The sequence below is a fragment of the Rhinoderma darwinii genome, chromosome 1 (assembly GCF_050947455.1).
Source record: "Rhinoderma darwinii isolate aRhiDar2 chromosome 1, aRhiDar2.hap1, whole genome shotgun sequence".
Classification (NCBI taxonomy): domain Eukaryota; kingdom Metazoa; phylum Chordata; class Amphibia; order Anura; family Rhinodermatidae; genus Rhinoderma; species Rhinoderma darwinii.
In genome coordinates, this window is record NC_134687.1 from 635691476 (window position 1) to 635713383 (window position 21908).

At 41.5% G+C, this 21908-nt stretch overlaps 1 protein-coding gene across 1 annotated transcript in view; it reads right to left on the reverse strand.

The window, feature by feature from the left end:
- Positions 1-1770: 1770 nt before the first annotated feature.
- The window catches only part of LOC142657419 (uncharacterized), an 80986-nt gene continuing 60848 nt past the window's right edge, over positions 1771-21908 (reverse strand). Inside the window, exons 7-12 of the mRNA XM_075832475.1 lie at positions 18837-18934; positions 18562-18673; positions 12685-12738; positions 8967-9064; positions 8701-8812; positions 1771-6102 (exon numbers count right to left, since the gene is read on the reverse strand). Coding sequence (XP_075688590.1) covers positions 4538-6102; positions 8701-8812; positions 8967-9064; positions 12685-12738; positions 18562-18673; positions 18837-18934 — 2039 coding nt within the window. The 3' untranslated portion in view covers positions 1771-4537. The remainder of the gene's footprint in view (positions 6103-8700; positions 8813-8966; positions 9065-12684; positions 12739-18561; positions 18674-18836; positions 18935-21908) is intronic.

The window sequence follows — 21908 nt, forward strand, 5'->3', positions numbered from 1 at the left end:
TAGACGATGGTGATCACGTGATCCCTGTTGGAGTTTTGCTGTGACTAACTATAAGGCTCCTGCTGCAACAGTCGGGATCATAATAAAGTTACATTTACTAGTTTGAGGTGCAGCATTTTATGCAATTTCTTGAGCCAAAGCCAGAAGTGGATCCAGCAGGAAGGAGAAGTTCTTCCTTAATATTTTTCCACTCCTGGCTTTGGTAAAAAGAAAAACTAAAAAAAAACTGCTTAAGAAAACCTTAACCCTTTAATCACCAGCCTATTTGAAAACTTAATGACCAAGCTATTTTTTACGTTTTTCCATCGTCGCATTCCAAGAGCTATAACTTTATTTTTGCGTCGACATAGCTGTATAAGGTCTTGTTTTTTTGCGGGACAAGTTGCACTTTTAATAGCACCATTTTTGGGTACATAGAATTTGTTGATGAACTTTTATTAACTTTTTTTGGGGGGTGAATAGAAAAAAACCAGAATGACACTTTTTTGCGTCCTAAATCTACGCCGTTTACCGTGTGGTATTAATAACACAATAACTTTATTTAGCGGGTTGTTACGATTGCAACGATACCAAAGATAGATTTTGTATGTTCTACTACTTTTACACAGTAAAAACACTTTGTTTTCGAAAATATTTGTCTTTGTGTCTCCATATTTGAAGAGCCTTAACTTTTTTATTTTTCCGCCGATGCAGTTGTATGAGGGCTTTTTTTTAGCGGTATGACTTGTAGTTTTTATTGGTACCATTTTGGAGTAGATTCGAGTTTTTATCACATTTTTTTAAGGCAGGATTCACAGAAAACAGCAATTTTTCTATTGTTTTTTATTTTATTTTTTTACGGCGTTCACTGTGCGGGTTAAATGATGTAATACCTTTATATTTGGGGTCGTTACGGACGCGGAGATACCAAATATGTAACTTTTTTACTTTAATTTTGTACTTTTAATAATAAAGCATTTTGTAAAGGGGAAAAAGTGTGTTTTTCATTTATTTTCAAAAATGTTGTTTATTAAACTTTATTAAACTTTTAACTCTTTTACTAGTCCCACTAGGGGACTTAATATGCGATCATCCGATCGCTTTTATAATACACTGCAATACTTTTGTATTGCAGTGTATTAGTGCCTGTCCGTTTAAAACGGACAGGCATCTGCCAGGCAATGCCTCTGGCATGGCCTAGCAGGCATTTACTACAGGCAGACCTGGGCGCCTTTATTAGGCCCCCGGCTGCCATTGGTGACAGACACTCGGCAATCTTATCGCCGGGTATCGGTAGGAGAGGGAGCTCCCTCCCTCTCTCCAAAAATACTCAGATGCGGCGCTTGCTATTGAGCGCCGTATCTGAGGGGTTAAACGGGTGAGATCGATACTGATATTGATCTCACCCGTTCGAGCAGGGATGCCCCCAGCCCTCAGCTACCTCTGGCAGCTGAGAGCAGGGAGATTTAATGGCTCCCTGCTCTGTGAAAAGGCGTATGCATCAGAATAAAGTCCATTAGTGGCCGCCGTGAAAAGGCATATTGGCGGTCACTAACGGGTTAAACCAAATACTGCACGTGTATTTCCAGCCTTATAGAGCCTGCAGTGCCTAAGTCTCTGATTATAGTCTCGTAAATTCATCCCTAGTATCATTTTTTGTTCTTTAAACAGAGATATATCAATATTTGATTTTTATTCACACAGTATAAAAAGATAACTATGATGGAATTCAACAAAAAAAAACTCCAACAAATTGACTTTGCAATAATTTATTAAAAGACAAATTCACAGATCTTTTCTCCACATATGGATATATTTATCACTACCTTAAAGACTTAAAATTAGAATCCGCTGCATTAGATTTGATACAAATGGTTAATACATTGTTTTTTTGATTATCAAGTTTTCTTCGTATTGCAATAAACAAAAGTACAGTAGAAATTTAATCACATACAGCAACAGTATGCAAGTGGTAAGAGGACAACAGTAACATGTATATGCAATATAAAATATGCATGATGTAGCAATTGACAAGATCTAGAAGCATATACAAAAAAAGGAAGAAAAATAATAAGAAAAACTAAAATATCATGTAAACTTACGAACTGCATAAACAATGACATAAGTACGCAAAATGATACATACAAAGATATATATATATATATATATATATATATATATACACATATAGATAGAATGAGAGCAACAAGAGACCCAAGAAAGAAGTGGAAGAAGGGAGGCAAAGAAAAAAAAATGGGGGTGGAGGGAGAGAACATCGCAGAGAAAGACCTGTAAAAAGTGAAGAGGCGAAGTCAGCAGGCACTATCATTCAACCAGCGAGGAAGAGCATCACTGTCTTTGAATGTAATCCAGCCTGTCCACGTGCGGAGGAATTTATTATTACAACCCATATCGCTCGCCAACACTCTCCATTCTCATAATGTGGTTCAATTCCGAAACCCATTCCAAAAGAGAGGGGCACTGTGTAGATTTCCAATGTCGAGGTATGACATATCTGGCAGCTGATACAAAATTTCGGAAAACATTTTTTCTATGCTGCCACATGACCAGGAATGATTGAAAAAAAGAGACCTATAGTTGGTACTATAGGAAGTTGAGAACTTGAAATCTCATTATAAAGAGAAAAGATACTATGCCAAAAAGGAAGTACGATGGGACAATCCCACCAAACGTGCAGGATAGTTCCAGGAGCAGTGAGACATCTCCAAGAACAATCCGAATCTTAGAATTTTTTTTCCTGAGCATAACAAGCTGTAGGTAACTTATGCATCAGTAAAAGGGCTTTATGCCAATCAACCTCCGGGATATGAAACCCAAATTCTCGATCCCATGCCTGTAGATAACCAACTTGCGAGAGACTGGAGGAAGAGCGAGTCATATTGTGGAAGTTTGACAGGAGTTTAGAAGGTGTAGAAGTCAACAGGAGAAAGGTCTCAATTTCAAATTTTGTCCAGAGCAAAAGCTGCACGATCAGAAAATGACGGCACAAATGCTGTAAGTTGGAGATATTCCAACCAAGACAAATGCTTATCAGAACATGATGTTCGTAATGTTGAAAGAGGTGGTAAGTCCTGGGTGTCCGTGAGTGTAGAACATAGTCTGTCATGGTCTTGTTTATGCCACAGTAGAAAGGAGTCTGTCCCTACCCCCGATAGGAATTCAGGATTGTAAAATAAAAGGAGTGAATGGACCAGGACAATGAGACAGTCCAGTGGACATCCAATCCCTGTCCCAGGCTACTAGAAATTGTTGCGTCAGCAAAGGAAGCGAGGAAGAAGGTCCATGTTTCTTATCGGTTAAAATATTGTTAGAATATATTTACGTGTGGCAGATTTGTAGCAGAAATTTCTGCAACTGAAAATCTGTTCCATACATCTGAGTGGGGTTGTTTCTGCAGAATGCACAAAGATTCTGCAAGTCCCATTAAGATGAAGGGGACAGTCGAGGACATTTCTGCAGCAAATCTGGTGTGTGTGAATATTTCCTTAGAGGTTTAAAGAGAAATGTGTAGTAGCACCGTGCCCAAATTTCAGATGCCTTCAGAAAAGTTGTGGATGCCTATAAGGGAAAGGGAACATGGCCAAACAATTTGATGTCAATCCTTCCACAGTCCAGAAAAACATCTACCATTGGAAATTTCAGTTAACCGCCAATTGGCCCCAACCAGTCTGTGTCAGAAAGATTAGTCAGAGTAGAATGCAAGATGCGGAGAGAAAAGTTTCTAAGAACCCAAGACATTCTTCCTAAAACCTACAGGTAGCTTCCGCCACTATTGCTGTCTACCATTGCAAATTTGCTTCACAAATAAAAACTACATTGTGTGTCCTAGAAGAAAACCTTCGTCATTCAGAAAAAAAATCATGGCAAGACTAGTTTCCTCATGAACGGTCACTCCGGATTCTCCTGCAGAGTGGATGACTTTATGAATACAGTAATAGGAAGCAAGGTCCATGGTGACAATTCAGCTTCTCTAGTTTGACATTAAACAAGGCTCTTCTCTTTTGTTATATATACACACACACACAATACTTTTCCTCCATGAATCCCAGTCACAGACGACTTCAAGTAAATACAATTTGGATACTTGGCGGATCCAGACTAATTCCACCCAAAAAATTAACTCTCTTATTGGCTGTATAATGTCTGTGAATAACCTGATGTATTAATCTTGTTTTGCTCTTATAGCATCTCCCACGTTCCAAGCAAGAATATGGTTTCTTCTCTATGTGAATTCCGTGCTGAAATTCAAAATTGTATCTCCTTGTAAAAGAGGTTACACATAAAATCAATATGGCTTCTCCACTGTGTGACTTCTCCGATGACCCCTTAGCCTGGCTTTAGTAATATAACACTTCCCACACAATGAACATGAATATGGCTTCTCTCCTGTGTGAATCCGATGATGTGTAACAAGACTTACTTTATCTATGAAGCACTTTCCACATTCTGAACAGGAATATGGCTTCTCTCCTGTGTGACTTCTCTTATGATCGTGAAGTTTAGTTTTAGTAATAAAACATTTCTCACTTTCTGAACATTAATATGGTTTCACTCCTGTGTGACTTCTCTGATGCAAAACTAGATAGGATTTATTTTTAAAATACTTTCCACATTCTGAACATGAACACGGCTTCTCTCTTGTGTGACTTCTCTCATGTCGAACAAGACTGGATTTAACTGTAAAACATCTCCCACATTCTGAACATGAATATGGTTTCACCCCTGTGTGACTTCTCTGATGCAAAACTAGATAGGATTTATGTTTAAAATACTTTCCACATTCTGAACATGAATACAGCTTCTCTCCTGTGTGACTTCTCTCATGTCTAACAAGATCTGATTTATTTGTAAAACATTTCCCACATTCTGAACATGAATATGGTTTCACTCCTGTGTGAATTCTCTGATGCAAAACTAGATAGGATTTATGTTTAAAATACTTTCCACATTCTGAACATGAATATGGCTTCTCTCCTATGTGACTTCTCTGATGATCCTGAAGTTCAGCTTTAGTAATAAAACATTTCTCACATTCTGAACATGAATATGGCTTCTCCCCTGTGTGACTTCTCTCATGTCGATCATGATTTGATTTATTTGTAAAACATTTTCCACATTCTGAACATGAATATGGTTTCTCTCCTGTGTGAATTCTCTGATGTCGATCATGATTTGATTTATGTTTAAAATATTTTCCACATTCTGAACATGAATAATGCTTCTCCCCTGTGTGACTTCTCTCATGTCGAACAAGATTTGATTTATGTGTAAAACATTTCCCACATTCTGAACATGAATACGGTTTCTCTCCTGTATGAATTCTCTCATGTGCAACTAGATCTGATTTATTTATAAAATACTTCCCACATTCTGAACATGAACTCAAATTCTCTCCTGTGTGAAGTCTTTGATGTTTAACAAGATTTGATTTATGTATAAAACATTTGCCACATATTGAACATGAAAAAGGCCTCTCTCCTGTGTGACTTCTCTTATGTGCATCAAGACCTGACTTATCTATATAACATTTCCCACATTCTGAACATGAATATGGCTTCTCTCCTGTGTGAATTCTCTCATGTGTAAGAAGATGCGATTTACTTATAAAGCCTTTCCCACATTTTGAACAGGAGTATGGCTTTTCCCCAGTGTGTATTCTATGATGTGTAACAAGACGTGACTTATGCATAAAACATTTCCCACATTCTGAACAGGAATATGGCTTCTCTCCTGTGTGACTTCTCTGATGTCTAACAAGATTTGATTTTCCTATAAAGCACTTCTCACATTCTGAACAGGAGTACGGCTTCTCCCCTATGCGAAAGCTTCTTTGCGTAAAACAACCTGGGCTTTTTGTAAACCGTTCACCACATTGAAACTTTTTTCCCTCTTTCGGACTTGCACTTGTCGTAACAATGTGCGATTGGTCAAGAGAAGGATCCTGATTTGGGGAATTATACGATAGATCTGTACTGTGAAGTTCCGGATGTATAGTATTGGTAATGAGGTTTTCTCCTGTGGACAGCTGCATAAAATCTTCATCTTCTACTTTATAATTTACCGATAACATCAAGTTTCTCTCAGAGTTCTTACTGGGATTGTCTGTTGGATTAAATTGGATTTTGTGCTTTTTTACTTTATTTAAAACTAGAATGTTGACAAATTTATAACATGAGGAAACACAAGCTATTTTTTAGACCATTTTCTTTTTAGCCAAAGCGAGAAGTGGATCCAGCATTAAGGAGAAATATTAGTCGAACCTTTATGTTTCCCATCCCTTTTGAATTTGCGGATGGTTTTGGCTAAAAAAAAACCACATCAAAAACTGCATGAGTGATTCCAGCCTTATAAATCTCTGTCCTTGATATATTTTATCAGGATTCTGGTGACCATATTCAGTGACCTCTTTTATTACATAAACCTAGACTTGATCAAAAATAATAAATCTGAAAAGCACAACCCCATCTGGCAATCAAGCCTGTCCTCTGCCAACACATTGGGCCCTTGGATTCTAATTAGGCATCAGACTTATGAAAAGTGGTTTACCACAAAACGGCACAGATTTCAAATTGATTGTTACTGGCGGTGCGGTTTTTTCCACAGCTGTTTTTCCCACAAAATAAATAAAAATATTTTTTGTGAAACAGCCGCAGTTGTCGGGGCAGTTTTCGTCCGCATCAGTCACACCATGGCCTCTATTTGTGAGCACAGCTTTAAAGACAATCTAAATCTTGGCCACAGTCTGCCTTTAACAAGATAAATGTGCTATGAGGCAAAGCATACACCTCAGGCACACATCACTAGATCTCAATTTTTTTAAAACATCTTTAGGCCACAATTACACATGGTTACGATAGTTTTTGTCACATTATTTCAATACAAAACACAAGAATTTAATGCAACAATCTTTTCTCTATATTTTCCTTCTTATTGAATAAATTTCTGGCCTTGGCTAAAAAAAACTGTGCCAAAAAATGCATCAAAACTTCATTTTCGGTATTTTATTCCCAGCCAATTAATAACGTTAATTTCATTTTATGAGTGGGTATGTCTTTTGTCGATACTAAATCTGTAATTTTTTTTATATTTTAAAACTTTTGCACAAAAAAACTTTTATAAACATTTTATAACTTAACACATTCAGAGACCCACAACTTTATTTTTCTGTCGGCGTGACAATGATATGGCTTATTTTTGCAGGATATGCTGTAGTTTTTATTGGTACATATTATTTATTTTTCAGAAGGTAAAATAAGTAAATTTATTCTACGGGTTGTCCTAATTACGGTGATACCAAATAAGCATTTTTATTTAATGTGAAACCGTTTTTAAAAAAAGAAAGTAGATACGGATTAGCCATCTTTATCTTGACTGATAACTTGCTGCAGCGTGATATCACATAACAAAAGCCATTGAAAAGTCATTTAAGAAGTCAAGATAAAGACGGCTACATCAGTACATTGTTAATGAAAAAAGGGGCTTAATTTATTTTTAATCAACCTAATTTTAGTTTTCTGTCCGACTAGGGGACTCGTAGTGGCGATCAAGTGATCACTTACATGATGCTTAGGAAGACATAGTATTCAAAAGCATTATTGCCGGTCAGTGTCACACAGACAGGCAACCTATTAGTGCCAAGGCTGGAAGACAAGTGTCAAGGTGAGCCTCTATCAGCGATGATTTCAGTAGTTAAGTAGTTAAACTGAGTTTTCATAGATCTCGGCCATTAGTGCAGCTGTTAATCGCAGCTAGTTCCCCCCCAAAAACTGACACGAAGGCCTGATTCACACGAGCGCGGAGCATCTCGGACGTGAAAAACTGCACTTTTTCACGTCCGAGATGCACTTGTGCTCAGCGCTGCGGGGCGCGATGTCACGCATCCCCCATAGTTGAGAGTCTATGGAGGGATATGTGAAAAGATAGGGACATGTCCTATTTTCCCACGGACCCTTCGCACGGTCTGTTGAAACAACCGATATGTGAACGGACACATTGAATTACATATCTATATAAATATTGTAAGGATGCACTCCTAGTTTCTCGTGCTATTCAGGTTCGGGTTGGTGTACCCAACATATATATATATATATATATATATATATATATATATATATATATATATATAAAACCTAAATCAAAAGCACTTCAGGAACACTTGTTTGGTTTTCAAGAAATTGTTACTTTATTATTTTTTATTTCCAAAGAATAGTAACATAGAATGTATTTTTGAAGCAAGCGATGTATAGTTAACGTTTTGGCCCAACCTAGGCCTTTCTCACAATCGCTGCATAAAATTCGAACAGAAGAAATACTGGCGTCTTCCAGAAGCTCCTGGTAAGTGACTTACCAAGAGCGTCTGGAAGACGCCAGTATTTCTTCTGTCCGAATTTTATGCAGCGATTGTGAGAAAGGCCTAGGTTGGGCTGAAACATTAATTTAATTAAATAGGTCCGTGGGACGCCCGCTGTTTCAATGGCCGCACCACGGACATTTAACACGTTCGTGTGAATCAGGTCTAAGCCTAGAGCATGACCGGATTCATAGAACACCTTGTAGAGAACTTCTATGTGCAGTCACAGCTCCCGCAGGTCCTGCACTATCTAGGACACATTGTCTGAAGTGTTGCTGTAATGTAGAACTAAGGAGGAACCGCACCTTAACAAACCTCCCAATTCACTTTCTAAATTCATTATTACTTACCTGTGGTAACACATCCTGGAATTTCATCCTCCACTTCACTCTTACACGGTTGATCACCCTTCACCCGCTCTTCTTCTTCATCCTCCACTTTAACATTAGTCAGATCTTCCCCCTGATTTCACATATGTAACAATTCAGTACAATACAGCTGAGAGTGCGAAGAATGTAACAGATCAACATAAGAAACCACCAAAATCTATGACCGCAGGACTAAAAACCGCCACACCCCCCTATATAGATCTGGTATAGGGCTCAGCTTCATCTACCTCATGATTCCCTGGGACATTGTGATTTTCCTCTGGACAGTCCTGGGAATACAAAGGACTGGGACATCTCTCTGGTGGATTTCTCCTACTGGATCCATCTGCAGGAAACACATAGTGACTGAATACATGACTACTGTAGACCTCTCTATATACTATATATCAGACATTTCTCTCAATACCTTCATTTCCCACTTTTGGTAGGTACTACCACTGCATCCTGGGAACACCCCACAATACCATTTTGGCGATGCTCTGAACCAGTCGTCCATTTGTCCCTGCTCAGTCACGGAGATCCTTACACTTCTCCAGTTTTACTACTTCCAACACATCAACTTCAGGAACAGACTGGTCACTTGATGCCTAATTTACCCCCCCCCCCAGGTCAGACGCCATTGTGACGAGATAACGGTTATTACATTCACCTGTCAGTGGTGTGTATATGTATATATACACACATACATACACTACCGTTCAAAAGTTTGGGGTCACCCAGACAATTTTGTGTTTTCCATGAAAACTCACAATTATATTTATCAAATGAGTTGCAAAATGACTAGAAAATATAGTCAAGAAATTGACAAGGTTAGAAATAATGATTTTTGTTTCAAATAATAATTTTCTCCTTCAAACTTTGCTTTCGTCAAAGAATGCTCCATTTGCAGCAATTACAGCAGTGCAGACCTATGGCATTCTAGATGTTAATTTGCTGAGGTAATCAGGAGAAATTTGACCCCATGCTTCCAGAAGGCCCTCCCACAAGTTGGATTGGCTTGATGGGCACTTCTTGCGTACCATACGGTCAAGCTGCTCCCACAACAGCTCTATGTGGTTAAGATCTGGTGACTGCGCTGGCCACTCCATTACAGATAGAATACCAGCTGCCTGTTTCTTCCCTAAATAGTTCTTGCATAATTTGGAGGTGTGCTTTGGGTCATTGCCCTGTTGTAGGATGAAATTGGCTCCAATCAAGCGCTGTCCACAGGGTATGGCATGGCGTTGCAAAATGGAGTGATAGCCTTCCTTATTCAAAATCCCTTTTACCTTGTACAAATCTCCCACTTTACCAGCACCAAAGCAACCCCAGACCATCACATTACCTCCACCATGCTTGATAGATGGCGTCAGGCACTCTTCCAGCAGCTTTTCAGTTGTTCTGAGTCTCACAAATGTTCTTCTGTGTGATCCAAACACCTCAAACTTCGATTCATCTGTCCAGAACACTTTTTTCCAATTTTCCTCTGTCCAATGTCTGTGTGCTTTTGCCCATATTAATCTTTTCCTTTTATTAGCCAGTCTCAGATATGGCTTTTTCCTTTGCCACTCTGCCCTGAAGGCCAGCATCCCGGAGTCGCCTCTTCACTGTAGACGTTGACACAGGCGTTTTGCGGGTACTATTTAATGAAGCTGCCAGTTGAGGACCTGTGAGGCGTCTATTTCTCAAACTAGAGACTCTAATGTACTTGTCTTGTTGCTCAGCTGTGCAGCGGGGCCTCCCACTTCTCTTTCTACTCTGGTTAGAGCCTGTGTGTGCTGTCCTCTGAAGGGAGTAGTACACACCGTTGTAGGAAATCTTCAGTTTCTTGGAAATTTCTCGCATGGAATAGCCTTCATTTCTAAGAACAAGAATAGACTGTCGAGTTTCACATGAAAGCTCTCTTTTTCTAGCCATTTGGACAGTTTAATCGAACCCACAAATGTAATGCTCCAGATTCTCAACTAGCTCAAAGGAAGGTCAGTTTTATAGCTCCTCTAAACAGCAAAACTGTTTACAGCGGTGCTAACATAATTGCACAAGGGTTTTAAAGTGTTTTCTAATCATCCATTAGCCTTCTAACACAGTTAGCAAACACAATGTACCATTAGAACACTGGAGTGATGGTTGCTGGAAATGGGCCTCTATACACCTATGTAGATATTGCATTAAAAACCAGACGTTTGCAGCTAGAATAGTCATTTAGCACATTAACAATGTATAGAGTGTATTTCTGATTAATTTAATGTTATCTTCATTGAAAAAAACTGTGCTTTTCTTTCAAAAATAAGGAAATTTCTAAGTGACCCTAAACTTTTGAACGACAGTGTATATATTATTAGTCTTTTCATTTTCTTATTTCCTCCTCCCCGCTTCCCAAGAGACATATCTTTTTTTATTTTCACCGACATATGAGGGCTTATTTTTTGCATTATGAGTTTTGTTTTTAACGGCATCAGTTATCTCCGATCCTAGCCATTGAAACGAGGCGTCAGCTGTAATACACAGCTGACTACAGCAGCATCAGGGGTGGAGTCCGTGAGCCCGCTCCATATCCCGCCCCCTTCCCAAACCATTACATACATGTACGTTAAGTGTCTAAAGGGGCTAAAAATCTCAGCCCGGCGTTTCATTCTCCACTTTCAACATGGGACCTTTCTATAGTTAAAGTCCTGAACTTAAATACAACTGGGCTTTACGTTTCCCTGGAGGTTTGTTTTTTTTGTTTGTTTTTTAATGACATGATTTTTTTGTGGAATATTAGGGGTAGAAAAAATCCAGTAAAACGGTTGGCAGTTTTAGTGTGATTACAATGTATCTTCCAGCGATAATAATATTACAAGAAACTCATTTGAAAGTAGATTCCATACAGTTGTTTTGTAAAAGTTGGGTGGGTAAGGCATATCACTCATGTTATTCAAATTATGTTAGGGGGGGGGGGGGTTCGATTCTAGTGCATGATAAAACCAGATTTCAGATTAAAGATACGAGAATTGATGATCAAGGTAGATCTATTTGCTTATATGGGTTGTTGGAAGGGCTGAGGTGTATTATAATGACAGTGTATCTCCCGCCACTTAGTTAAAGGCGTTGTCCGAGATTTAATGACTTTGTGTTAATGCTTGCAATTTATAAATGTAAATACATTTGTAATATACTTATGTTTTCCAAAGTGGCCCCGTTTCCAGATCCTGCCGTGGGGAACTGGCCAGAGCAGAGAGTGACGTCACCCGTCAAGTTCCCCACGGCAGGATCTGGAAACGGGGCCACTTTGGAAAACATAAGTATATTACAAATGTATTTACATTTATAAATTGCAAGCATTAACACAGTCATTAAATCTCGGACAACCCCTTTAAGCTCCAAGATTATGTTTGAGGTAAACTTCTATGTCCTGCATTCATTATTAATGTCAATACGCCACTCTATACCATATATAACATGAGCAATATTGCTCTTTACATAGTAATTTAGACATAATTGTGCATGAACATTTTACCTCAGAATGTTTGTTGAAGGAGTTTATTTAATTTATTTTATGTTCTCCGCAACAAACTTCATGTTTTTATATGTATTAATTTCACAATATGTGTTTTTCTTCTCCTGAGTGTTAATTTTCCTAGCCCATCTAGCACGTACTCTAATTCCACATCCTAGTGCTTTTTATGGTTTACATTCCTAAATCATTTGTTCCCAAATTAACAAAGACCTTCTTTGACCTAAAAGTCAAGGGAGTCAAAATTCTCCCCTCAGGTTAATTACTTCCTAAATCACCATGATCTTCCTGTCTAGTTGCGATCCCGCTCCAAAGACAATAATCCTTGTACATATACAAATTATAAAGTGTGAAGGTACGTTCGTTCCTATAAATATCATTTTTATATTCTTTAATATAACAAAGTCATTTATCTTTAAACTTTTACCGTTATACACAATAAACTCTTACGTAATTGAGAGCATACATACCGGACGGGCTGATGCTTTGACCTTTTGGGACACAGCTCATGAGTAATCTTCCTCCTGAAGATACAAACCGGAAATAAAAGCCAGGAGTGGATACAGAGTCTCCATGCATGCCATGAATAAGGACACGAGACGTGTCAGAAACGCGTAGGCACAATTAACCAAGGCAATTTTTTGATCCTTCACCCTCCACCCATCTCTGTACTCTACTATGCTACCGAACTATTCTGCCAAGTTCTTTTGAATTTGTTATATCAATAATAAAATTGGAACAGGAGTTCCTTTTACTTACCCTCAGCGCTGGATCTTGGCTCTGCTTCTTCTCCTGTTTTCCGCTGGTCGTGCGGGAATCCGGGCACTGTCTGTTCACAGAGGCAACTAATCGTGAGCTGGAGGATCTCCTCCCCCCTCTTTCCTACTTACAACCCCTGCATTCATACTTAGAGATTTCAATAGAATATTGGAAGGCCTGGATAGATGGTCTATGGCGGCATCCCCTTTGGGGGTTGGTAGTACTCAATTTAAGCGCAATATTGAAGAGTTAAATGGAGGAATCCAGGGGTGAGAAAGTATTCTTGTTTTTCGAGATCGTATAGGGCAATGTCTAGAATTGATCTTGCAATCAAATATCTATTTCTCAGGTTAGATGGGTGAGGTATGGCTCTAGGGGCCCATCAGATCATGTGCCCTAATGTATAGAGACTGAGATGCAAATGTGGCTTCGGTTCTTGTAAATTAATCCTTATTGGCAGCCGTTGATAGAGAGTAGTGATTTGCTACCGGAGATTGCCTCCTTTTTTTAGATCAATCTGGTTTTCCTCTGATATTTATATGGTATGGGGTACTGTCAAAGCTTTGATACGAGGTTTGTTATAGTTATTTAAAAAAATATTGAGAAAAGATTAATAAGATTAATAAGCGAAATAAGGAAGTAGGGGAGGTGGAGTCAATGTTTTTGGGGTCACCAACAGAGGTTAATAGAAGGAGGTGGGTTGAGGCACAAGAAAATCTTGATCTGTTTATGTGCGGAAAAGTCAATAAAATTTTCAAAAACAAACCCGTTTTAAGGTTGGGGATACATCTCCAAAATGGTTGGCTAAGTTGGCACTTGGAAATTCGGGTAACTCATCGTTGGAGACAATTAGGAGGGTAGATGGCTCAATTATGAGTGATACTGAGGAAATGATGAAAGAATTTGTCAATTATTATAGTGAAGTTTATACCTCTGAATCAACGAAAACTATGGAGAATTGTGTTGAATTTTTGGAGCGAATTGCACTTCCCAAACTGAGTGCGGAGCAGGTAGAACGTTTGGAGGCCCCGATAGATTTTTTAGGAGATAGAGAGTTGCGGGGAGAATGGCGAGAAAGAAACCCCCTGGACCAGATGGCCTACAAATAGAGGTACTACTCCAGTTTTCAGAAGTCTTGTTTTCAATGCTGGTGGATATTTGATCGGGGTGAGTTGCCAGATAGTATGAAGGATCCTGATTCTTAAGCCAAATAAAGATCAATTGCATATGAGTTCTTATAGGCCCATATCACTTCTCAATGCGGATTATAAGTTAATTGCTAGTCTATAGACTGATAGATTGGCTGGGGTTTATGGTTCATTGATTCGCCCCGATCAGATGGGCTTTTGCATAGATATATTGGAATTTGCAGTGTCATGCGGAAGAGGTGGGCGGTCGGGCTGTGCTTTCGCTTGATCCAGTCAAAAGCTTTAACCGTGTCAAGTGGACCTATATCTCGGCCGTCTTAATTAAGTTTGGCTTTGGTCCGAATTTTCATTCATGGATTAGGGTGTTGTATGAGGGGATGGAGCAAGGATAGGGATAAATGAGTTGGCATCTGAGCGATTCAATCTACATAGAGGGACAAGACAGGGATGTGTCACGGTTTGTGGGTATGTGGATCTACTAGGCCGCCCCGCCGTAGCAGGGAGGCAGCCGGCCAAACAACAGGAACCCCAGAAATACAAAGTCCCGCACAAGGGTACCTGGATAGTCCAGACAATGGCCGCAGCTCTGGCACGGATGGAGGTGGGTGCAGCAAGTAACGCCGGACATGGCGGATGACAGCAGGTGCCGCAGGTTGCGCCAGATGTGGTGAATCCCTCAGGACGTGGCAGATGACACAGGACGTGGCAAAGCAACAGCAGGTGGTAGTAGGCACAGGAACAAGAACACAGCACGGGATACAGGAACAGGTAACAACTGGAATGGGAAACACTAAGGGACCATTTGCAAGACAGACTTGGGATACACTAACAACGCTCAGGTAAGGATCAGAAGGGCTGGGGCCTTCTTATAGACCAGGAAATCATGTGGTTGATAATGATGATTGTTTGACAAGTGCGCTCGCTGGCCCTTTAAGAGCGGGCACGAGCGTGCGGGCGAACCCTATGGGACACAGCAGACCGGAGCGGAAGGGAGTGCTGGCATCTCCTAGGAAGGAGATGGGAACCAGCGCTCATGGATCCATGGCTGCGGGTATCGGGAGGTGAGTAAACCCGACGGCCCGTAGCCATGGACGCTACAGGATGTCCTATCTCACCCTTTGTGTTTGCCCTGATAATGGAGCCAATGGCTCATGTTATAAGAATTAGATCTGACATTAGAGGTATAATGTATGGGTCTCTAGAGGAAAAAAATGCTATATGCTGATGATATTCTGTTAATGTTGGGTGAGGCAAAGGACTCGCTGAATAAGGTGATTAAGATTATAAGTAAGGGAGAATTGGGGGAAATCTACTACACTGGCAAATCTCCCCATGCCTTGCTCTACCTCATTTGAATATCTGGGTATAGAGATATCGGGACGAGTCGAGGAGTTTGAGATAGTAAACGTGATCCCTCTGTTAAAAAGAATGAGAAATAAGGCCAAGATGTGGAGTAAATTGTCCATTTCAATGGCGGCTAGAATCTCATTGGTAAAGATGATCTGGCTTCCACAAATACAGTATTATTTGTAGAATTCACCGGTTTGGATTTCTGATAACGTGTTTATAACCTTAGATAGGATGATAAGAGAATTTGTATGAAAGGGGACACAACCAAGAGCTAAATTACAGTTGCACGTTAAATACGATTAGAGCTGATGAATATCTGGAGCCCAGTTATTATAAGTGGAAGAAGGATTTGGGTGATTTGGAGGAAGAGCAATGGGTGAGAGCCTTGTGTTTGGCCCCTTTGGTATTAAGAAATCCGACACACAGAATTTCGCAATGGTATATAATACATATGTTGTACTATACCCCAAAGATTAGGAGTATATTTTCCAAGAGGAAACCTTATAAATGTCTGAGGTGCCTTAGAATTAGAGCGGATATGATACATATGTACTGGCGATGTTCAAAATTAATAAGATACTGGGAACAAGTGGATCAGGTTTTGGGATACCGTTTCCGTTAAATATTGAAAACTGTATGTTGGGTACGGATTCGGGACTGGAGGGCGATTCACCACTGAAATTAGTTTGCTTGAAAGCTTTTTTTCTGGCTCGTAGACTAATTGCCTCAAATTGGAAATTATCCAAGACCCCATCAGAGGATGCATGGACGAAATTAATGAATAGGGCATCGGTGTGTTATAGAGTGGAAAGTAATAAAACAAGAACTGCAGGTGATCCATGGACCCCTTAGAGAGCTTATTTCAGTTTGTGAAAATGAATTAAGTAGTAGTGATGGATTGTTTGTTTTTTCACTTCCCCTCCTCCAGGGGGTGATATGGGGGTTAATATAATGTCATACATACTATAATATGCATATAAGCAGGTGCGGCCTTAGGATACATGGCGCCCCATGCAAAATTATATTTAGGCGCCCCACCCCATCATAAAAAAAATGCCCCATAAAAAGAATATAATGCCCCCCACAGTATAATGCCCTATATAGTGCCCCCACAAAGTATATTGCCCCTTTAGTGCCCCCCATACAGTATAATGATATAATATAACGCCTTCAAGGACAGTATTTTGTCCTCTAATTGTGCCCACACTGTATTATGCCCCCTGTAGTACCCCTACACAGTATTATGTCCGCTTAGTGGCCCCTACACAGTATAATGCCCCCCCACACCCCTGGCTGCCACACAAAGCCCCCCCCCCCCTTGTAGATAGTGCATTCTGTAGATTGTGCCATATAGCCTCCCTGTAGGCAGTGCCATACTCCCCCCCCACCTCCTCCTTGTAGATCGTGCCATACAGCCCCCACTTCCACCTTGTAGACGGTGTCATACAGCCCCCCATGTCTATTTATGGACAGTGACGTCACTAATTTCTCCTGCAGTGAAATTCTGGGTCACAGAGTCGGCAACAGGGGGGGGCATCCCGATGGGCGGCACGGGCACCCTCATGCCCGGGGGCGCCGCTAGCAGCCGCTATGGCGGTAGCGACGGCACTATAGCAGAGCAGGGAAGTATCTACCTGCTCTGCTATCTACTAGCGCCACTGTAGCCCACTGAAGGAGCGGAATCCCTGTGTGGCGCTTTCTACAAGGGGGCCGTGTGGTGCTATCTACAAGGGGGCCGTGTGGCGCTATCTACAAGGGGAATCTGAGTGGTGGGATAATGGTCATTTTACTGTGAGTGGCGGGCTGATGGTCTTCAAGTGGTTTCCGCCTCTGACCTCCAATTAAAATTAACAGAAGGCAGACCATACCTGCGGCACCCGTTTTGAGCTTTTTTTTGCCTGTGTCCTTTGCATTAGCTTCAATGGCTTAAGAAAAAACACACAAAAAAAAAAGGTCAAACAAAGCTGTCAATACAAAATCTGCTTCAAAATTCCTGAAGGAATTTTGAGCCAGATTTTTTTTTCCTTACAAAAAACGTGTGTGAACATACCCTATGAGTGTAGTGCTTGTTTTCAGCCATTTTTTGTCTCTCTTGAAACAATTTTTGGTAGGGGCGCGGAGGAAATTTAATTTTTCCAGTGGTGCCCAGAGTCCGAAAAGGTTGGGAAACTCTGTACTAGGCTACAGGATCACGCCGGCCTACGCAAGGATCCTGTCGTGGAGCAGCTCAGTTCGTTGTGGGAACGGGGTCTGTGTGAGTACAATTTTTGTTTGTGGGTACTGTCTACAAGGGGGAGGTGGGGGGCTGTATGGCACTATCTACAAGGAGGAGGTGGGGGATTATGGCACAAACTACAGGCAGGCTCTATGGCAAAAGCTACTGAGGGGCACTATAATGTGTGGGGGCCACAAAGCGGACATTATACTGTGTAGGGGTACTACAAGGGGCATAATATTGTGGGCACAATTAGAGGACAAAATACTGTGTCCTTGAAGGGGCTGTAATATATTATATTATTATTATACTGTATGGGGGCACTAAAGGGGCATTATCATTTTTTTATGGGGCATGTTTATTTATTGATGGGGGTGGGGCACCAAAAGATCATTTCGCATGGGGCGCCATCTATCCTAAGGCCATATAAGCATGTACTTTATACTATATGTATGATATGTATATTATGTAAGTTTATTTTTATATATATATATATATATATATATATATATATATATATATATATATATATATATATATATATATATGATGAAAACAATAAAGAAAATAGTATTTAAAAAAAAATAATCACAACCACTGAAATCAATGTGTTTTTTTTTTTTACGTTTTCTCCGATCTCGCCTGTTAGTACAGCTGTTAATAGTAGCAGGTTCCCCCAAAAACTGATACTAAGCCTAGTGCATGACCGGATTGATAGAACACGTTGTAGAGAACTTCTATGTGCAGTCACAGCTCCCTCAGGTCCTGCACTATATATAAACATATTTTCTGAAGTGTTACTGTAATGTAGAACTAAGGAGGAACCTCACCTTAAGAAACCTCCCAATTCACATTCTAAATTCATTTTTACTGACCTGTGGTAATACCTGGAATTTCCTCCTCCACTTCGCTCTTACATGGTTGATCGCCCCTCACCCGCTCCTCATCTTCTTCATCCTCCACTTTAATATTAGTCAAATCTTCCCCCTGATTTCACATATGTAACAATTCAGTACAATACAGCAGAGTGCGAAGAATCTAACAGATCAACATAAGAAACCACCAAAATCTATGACCCCATCTATGACCACAGGACCAAAAAGCTCCACACCCCCTATATAAATCTGGTATGGGGCTCAGCTTCATCTACCTGATGATTCTCTGCGACATTGTGATTTTCCACTGGACAGTCCTGGAAATACAGAGGACTGGGACATCTCACTGGTGGATTTCTCCTACTGGATCCATCTGTAGGAAACACACAGTGACTGAATACATGACTACTGTATATCTGTCTATATATCACACACTTCTCTCAACACCTTCAATCCCCACTTTTGGTAGGTACTAACCACTGCATCCCGGGAACACCCCACAATACCATTTTGAAGATGCGCTGACCCAGTCGTCTAGACTTTACAATTTCTCCCTTGTCAGTCGCCGAGATCCTTACACTTGTCCAGTATTACTAATTCCAACATATCAACTTCAGGAACTGAATGGTCACTTCCTAATTTACCCCCCCCCCCCCCGCCCGGTCAGACGACATTGTGACGGAACAAAAGGTTATTCACTTCACCTGTCAGTGGTATATATATATATTAGTGTTTTCATTTTCTTATTTCCTCCCCGCTTTCAAAGAGACATATCTTTTTTTATTTTTCCGTCGACATATGAGGGCTTATGTTTTGCGGTATGAATTGGTTTTTAATGGCATCAGTTATCTCCAATCCTAGTCGTTGAAACAGGGTGTCAGCTGTAATACACAGCTGACTACCGCAGCATCAGGAGTGGAGTCCGTGAGCCCGCTCCATATCCCGCCACCTTCCCAAACCATGACATACATGTACTGTAAAGGATCTGCCAGGCACTGCTTCAGGGTTAACTCCCAGAATTAATCAGTCAACACCTGAGTGTACATCCCTGAGACAGACACCAGCTTCCTCCACTCAGGCTGGCAGGCTTAGGAGTGGGAGAGCCTATCGCAACCTGGCCAGACTCAGCTAGCTCCCGCCCTCGGTCTATTTAAGCCTGCTCTTCCTGTCCATCTGTGCTTGTGAATTCTTTCCTTGAGGTTTCCTGGCCCAGCTACAGCTCCTGCTACTTTTTGATCCTGCTCCATACAGACCCCGGCTTACCGACTACTCTTCTGCTTTTCGCTTTGTACCTCGCACTCTCCTGGCTTGACTCGGCTCGTTCACTACTCTGTTGCTCACGGTGTTTCCGCGAGCAACTGCCCATTTCCCTTGCTTGTGTTCCCTTGTTTGTTTGTCGTGTTTGTCATGCACTTACTGAGCGCAGGGACCGCCGCCCAGTTGTACCCCGTCGTCTAGGGCGGGTCGTTGCAAGTAGGCAGGGACAGAGTGGCGGGTAGATTAGGGCTCACTTGTCCGTTTCCCTACCCCCCCCCACCATTACAAATTCACAAGCCTACAAATTCACAAGCCCTATACCTAGTCTACCCTGGTCCCTGACACCATTATGGAACCCCGTGAAACCCTGGCTCAGCAAATGCAGGGTCTCTCCCTACAGGTCCAGGCCCTGGCTCAGAGGGTCAACCAGCCTGATGCTACCTTGGTAGTTCCCCTCACCGCACCCCTTGAACCCCACCTCAAGTTGCCCGACCGGTTCTCAGGTGACCGGAGGGCTTTTCTCTCCTTTCGGGAGAGTTGTAAGCTTTATTTTCGCTTAAAACCTCACTCCTCAGGTTCTGAGAGCCAGCGGGTGGGTATAATTATGTCCCGGCTCCAGGAAGGGCCCCAAGAGTGGGCCTTCTCCTTGGCTCCTGGCGCCCCTGAACTTTCCTCCGTTGATTGTTTCTTTTCTGCTCTCGGACTTATTTATGACGAGACTGACAGAACTGCCTTTGCCGAGAGTCAGCTGGTGACCTTACGTCAGGGTAAGAGACCTGTTGAGGAGTATTGCTCTGACTTTCGGAAGTGGTGCGTAGCTTCTCGGTGGAATGACCCTGCCTTAAGGTGCCAGTTTAGGTTGGGTCTGTCGAACGCCCTGAAAGACCTGCTAGTTAGTTATCCCTCTTCTGACTCCTTAGACCAGGTTATGGCTTTAGTGGTACGACTTGACCGACGTCTCAGGGAACGACAACGTGAACGTTTATGTGTTTTTTCCTCCGACTCCCCCATGATGCCTCCCGAAGTCCCGTTGCTTCGTTTCTCCCCTAAAGACTCAGAAATACCTATGCAACTCGGGACCTCCGTGTCCCCTCAACAACGTAGAGAATTCCGCAGGAAGAATGGTCTCTGCTTCTACTGTGGGGATGTCAAGCATCAAGTAAACAACTGTCCCAAGCGTAAGAATGCTGCCAGAGAGCTCCCGCGTCTAAGTGATCATCGGGGAGGTCACTTGGGCGCACAGGTATTTCCCGTAAATATGAAACGTACTAAGATATTGCTTCCCTTTCAGGTCTCGTTTGGTGGTAGGTCTGCTACCGGCAGTGCCTTCGTGGATTCAGGGTCCTCTACTAATATCATGTCTGTGGAATTTGCTATGTCTCTCGCTATGCCTCTGATTGATTTGCCTAAACCTGTTCCGGTAGTGGGTATCGACTCCACTCCTCTTGCTAATGGTTAATTTACACAGCATACCCCTGTTTTTGAACTCCTTGTTGGCTCCATGCATTTGGAGCAATGCTCTGTACTATTGATGCAGGGATTATCGTACGATTTGGTTCTAGGTCTTCCCTGGTTGCAGTTGCATAATCCTACGTTTGACTGGAATACTGGGGAGCTAACCAAATGGGGTAATGAATGTTGTACGTCATGTTTTTCTGTTAATTCTATTTCTCCCCCTAAGGAGGTGAATACGCTACCCGAGTTTGTTCAGGACTTCGCTGATGTTTTCTCTAAAGAGGCCTCCGAAGTATTACCGCCTCATAGAGAATACGATTGCGCTATCGAATTGGTACCAGGAGCTAAGCTTCCTAAGGGTAGGATATTTAACCTTTCTTGTCCCGAACGTGAAGCCATGAGGGAGTATATCCAGGAATCCCTGGCCAAGGGTTACATTCGTCCCTCTTCTTCTCCGGTAGGTGCTGGCTTCTTCTTCGTAGGGAAGAAGGATGGGGGTCTTAGGCCATGCATTGACTACCGTGGCCTGAATAAGGTCACGGTAAGGAACCAGTATCCCCTTCCTTTGATTCCTGATCTCTTTAATCAGGTTCAGGGGGCCCAATGGTTCTCTAAATTGGATCTACGGGGGGCGT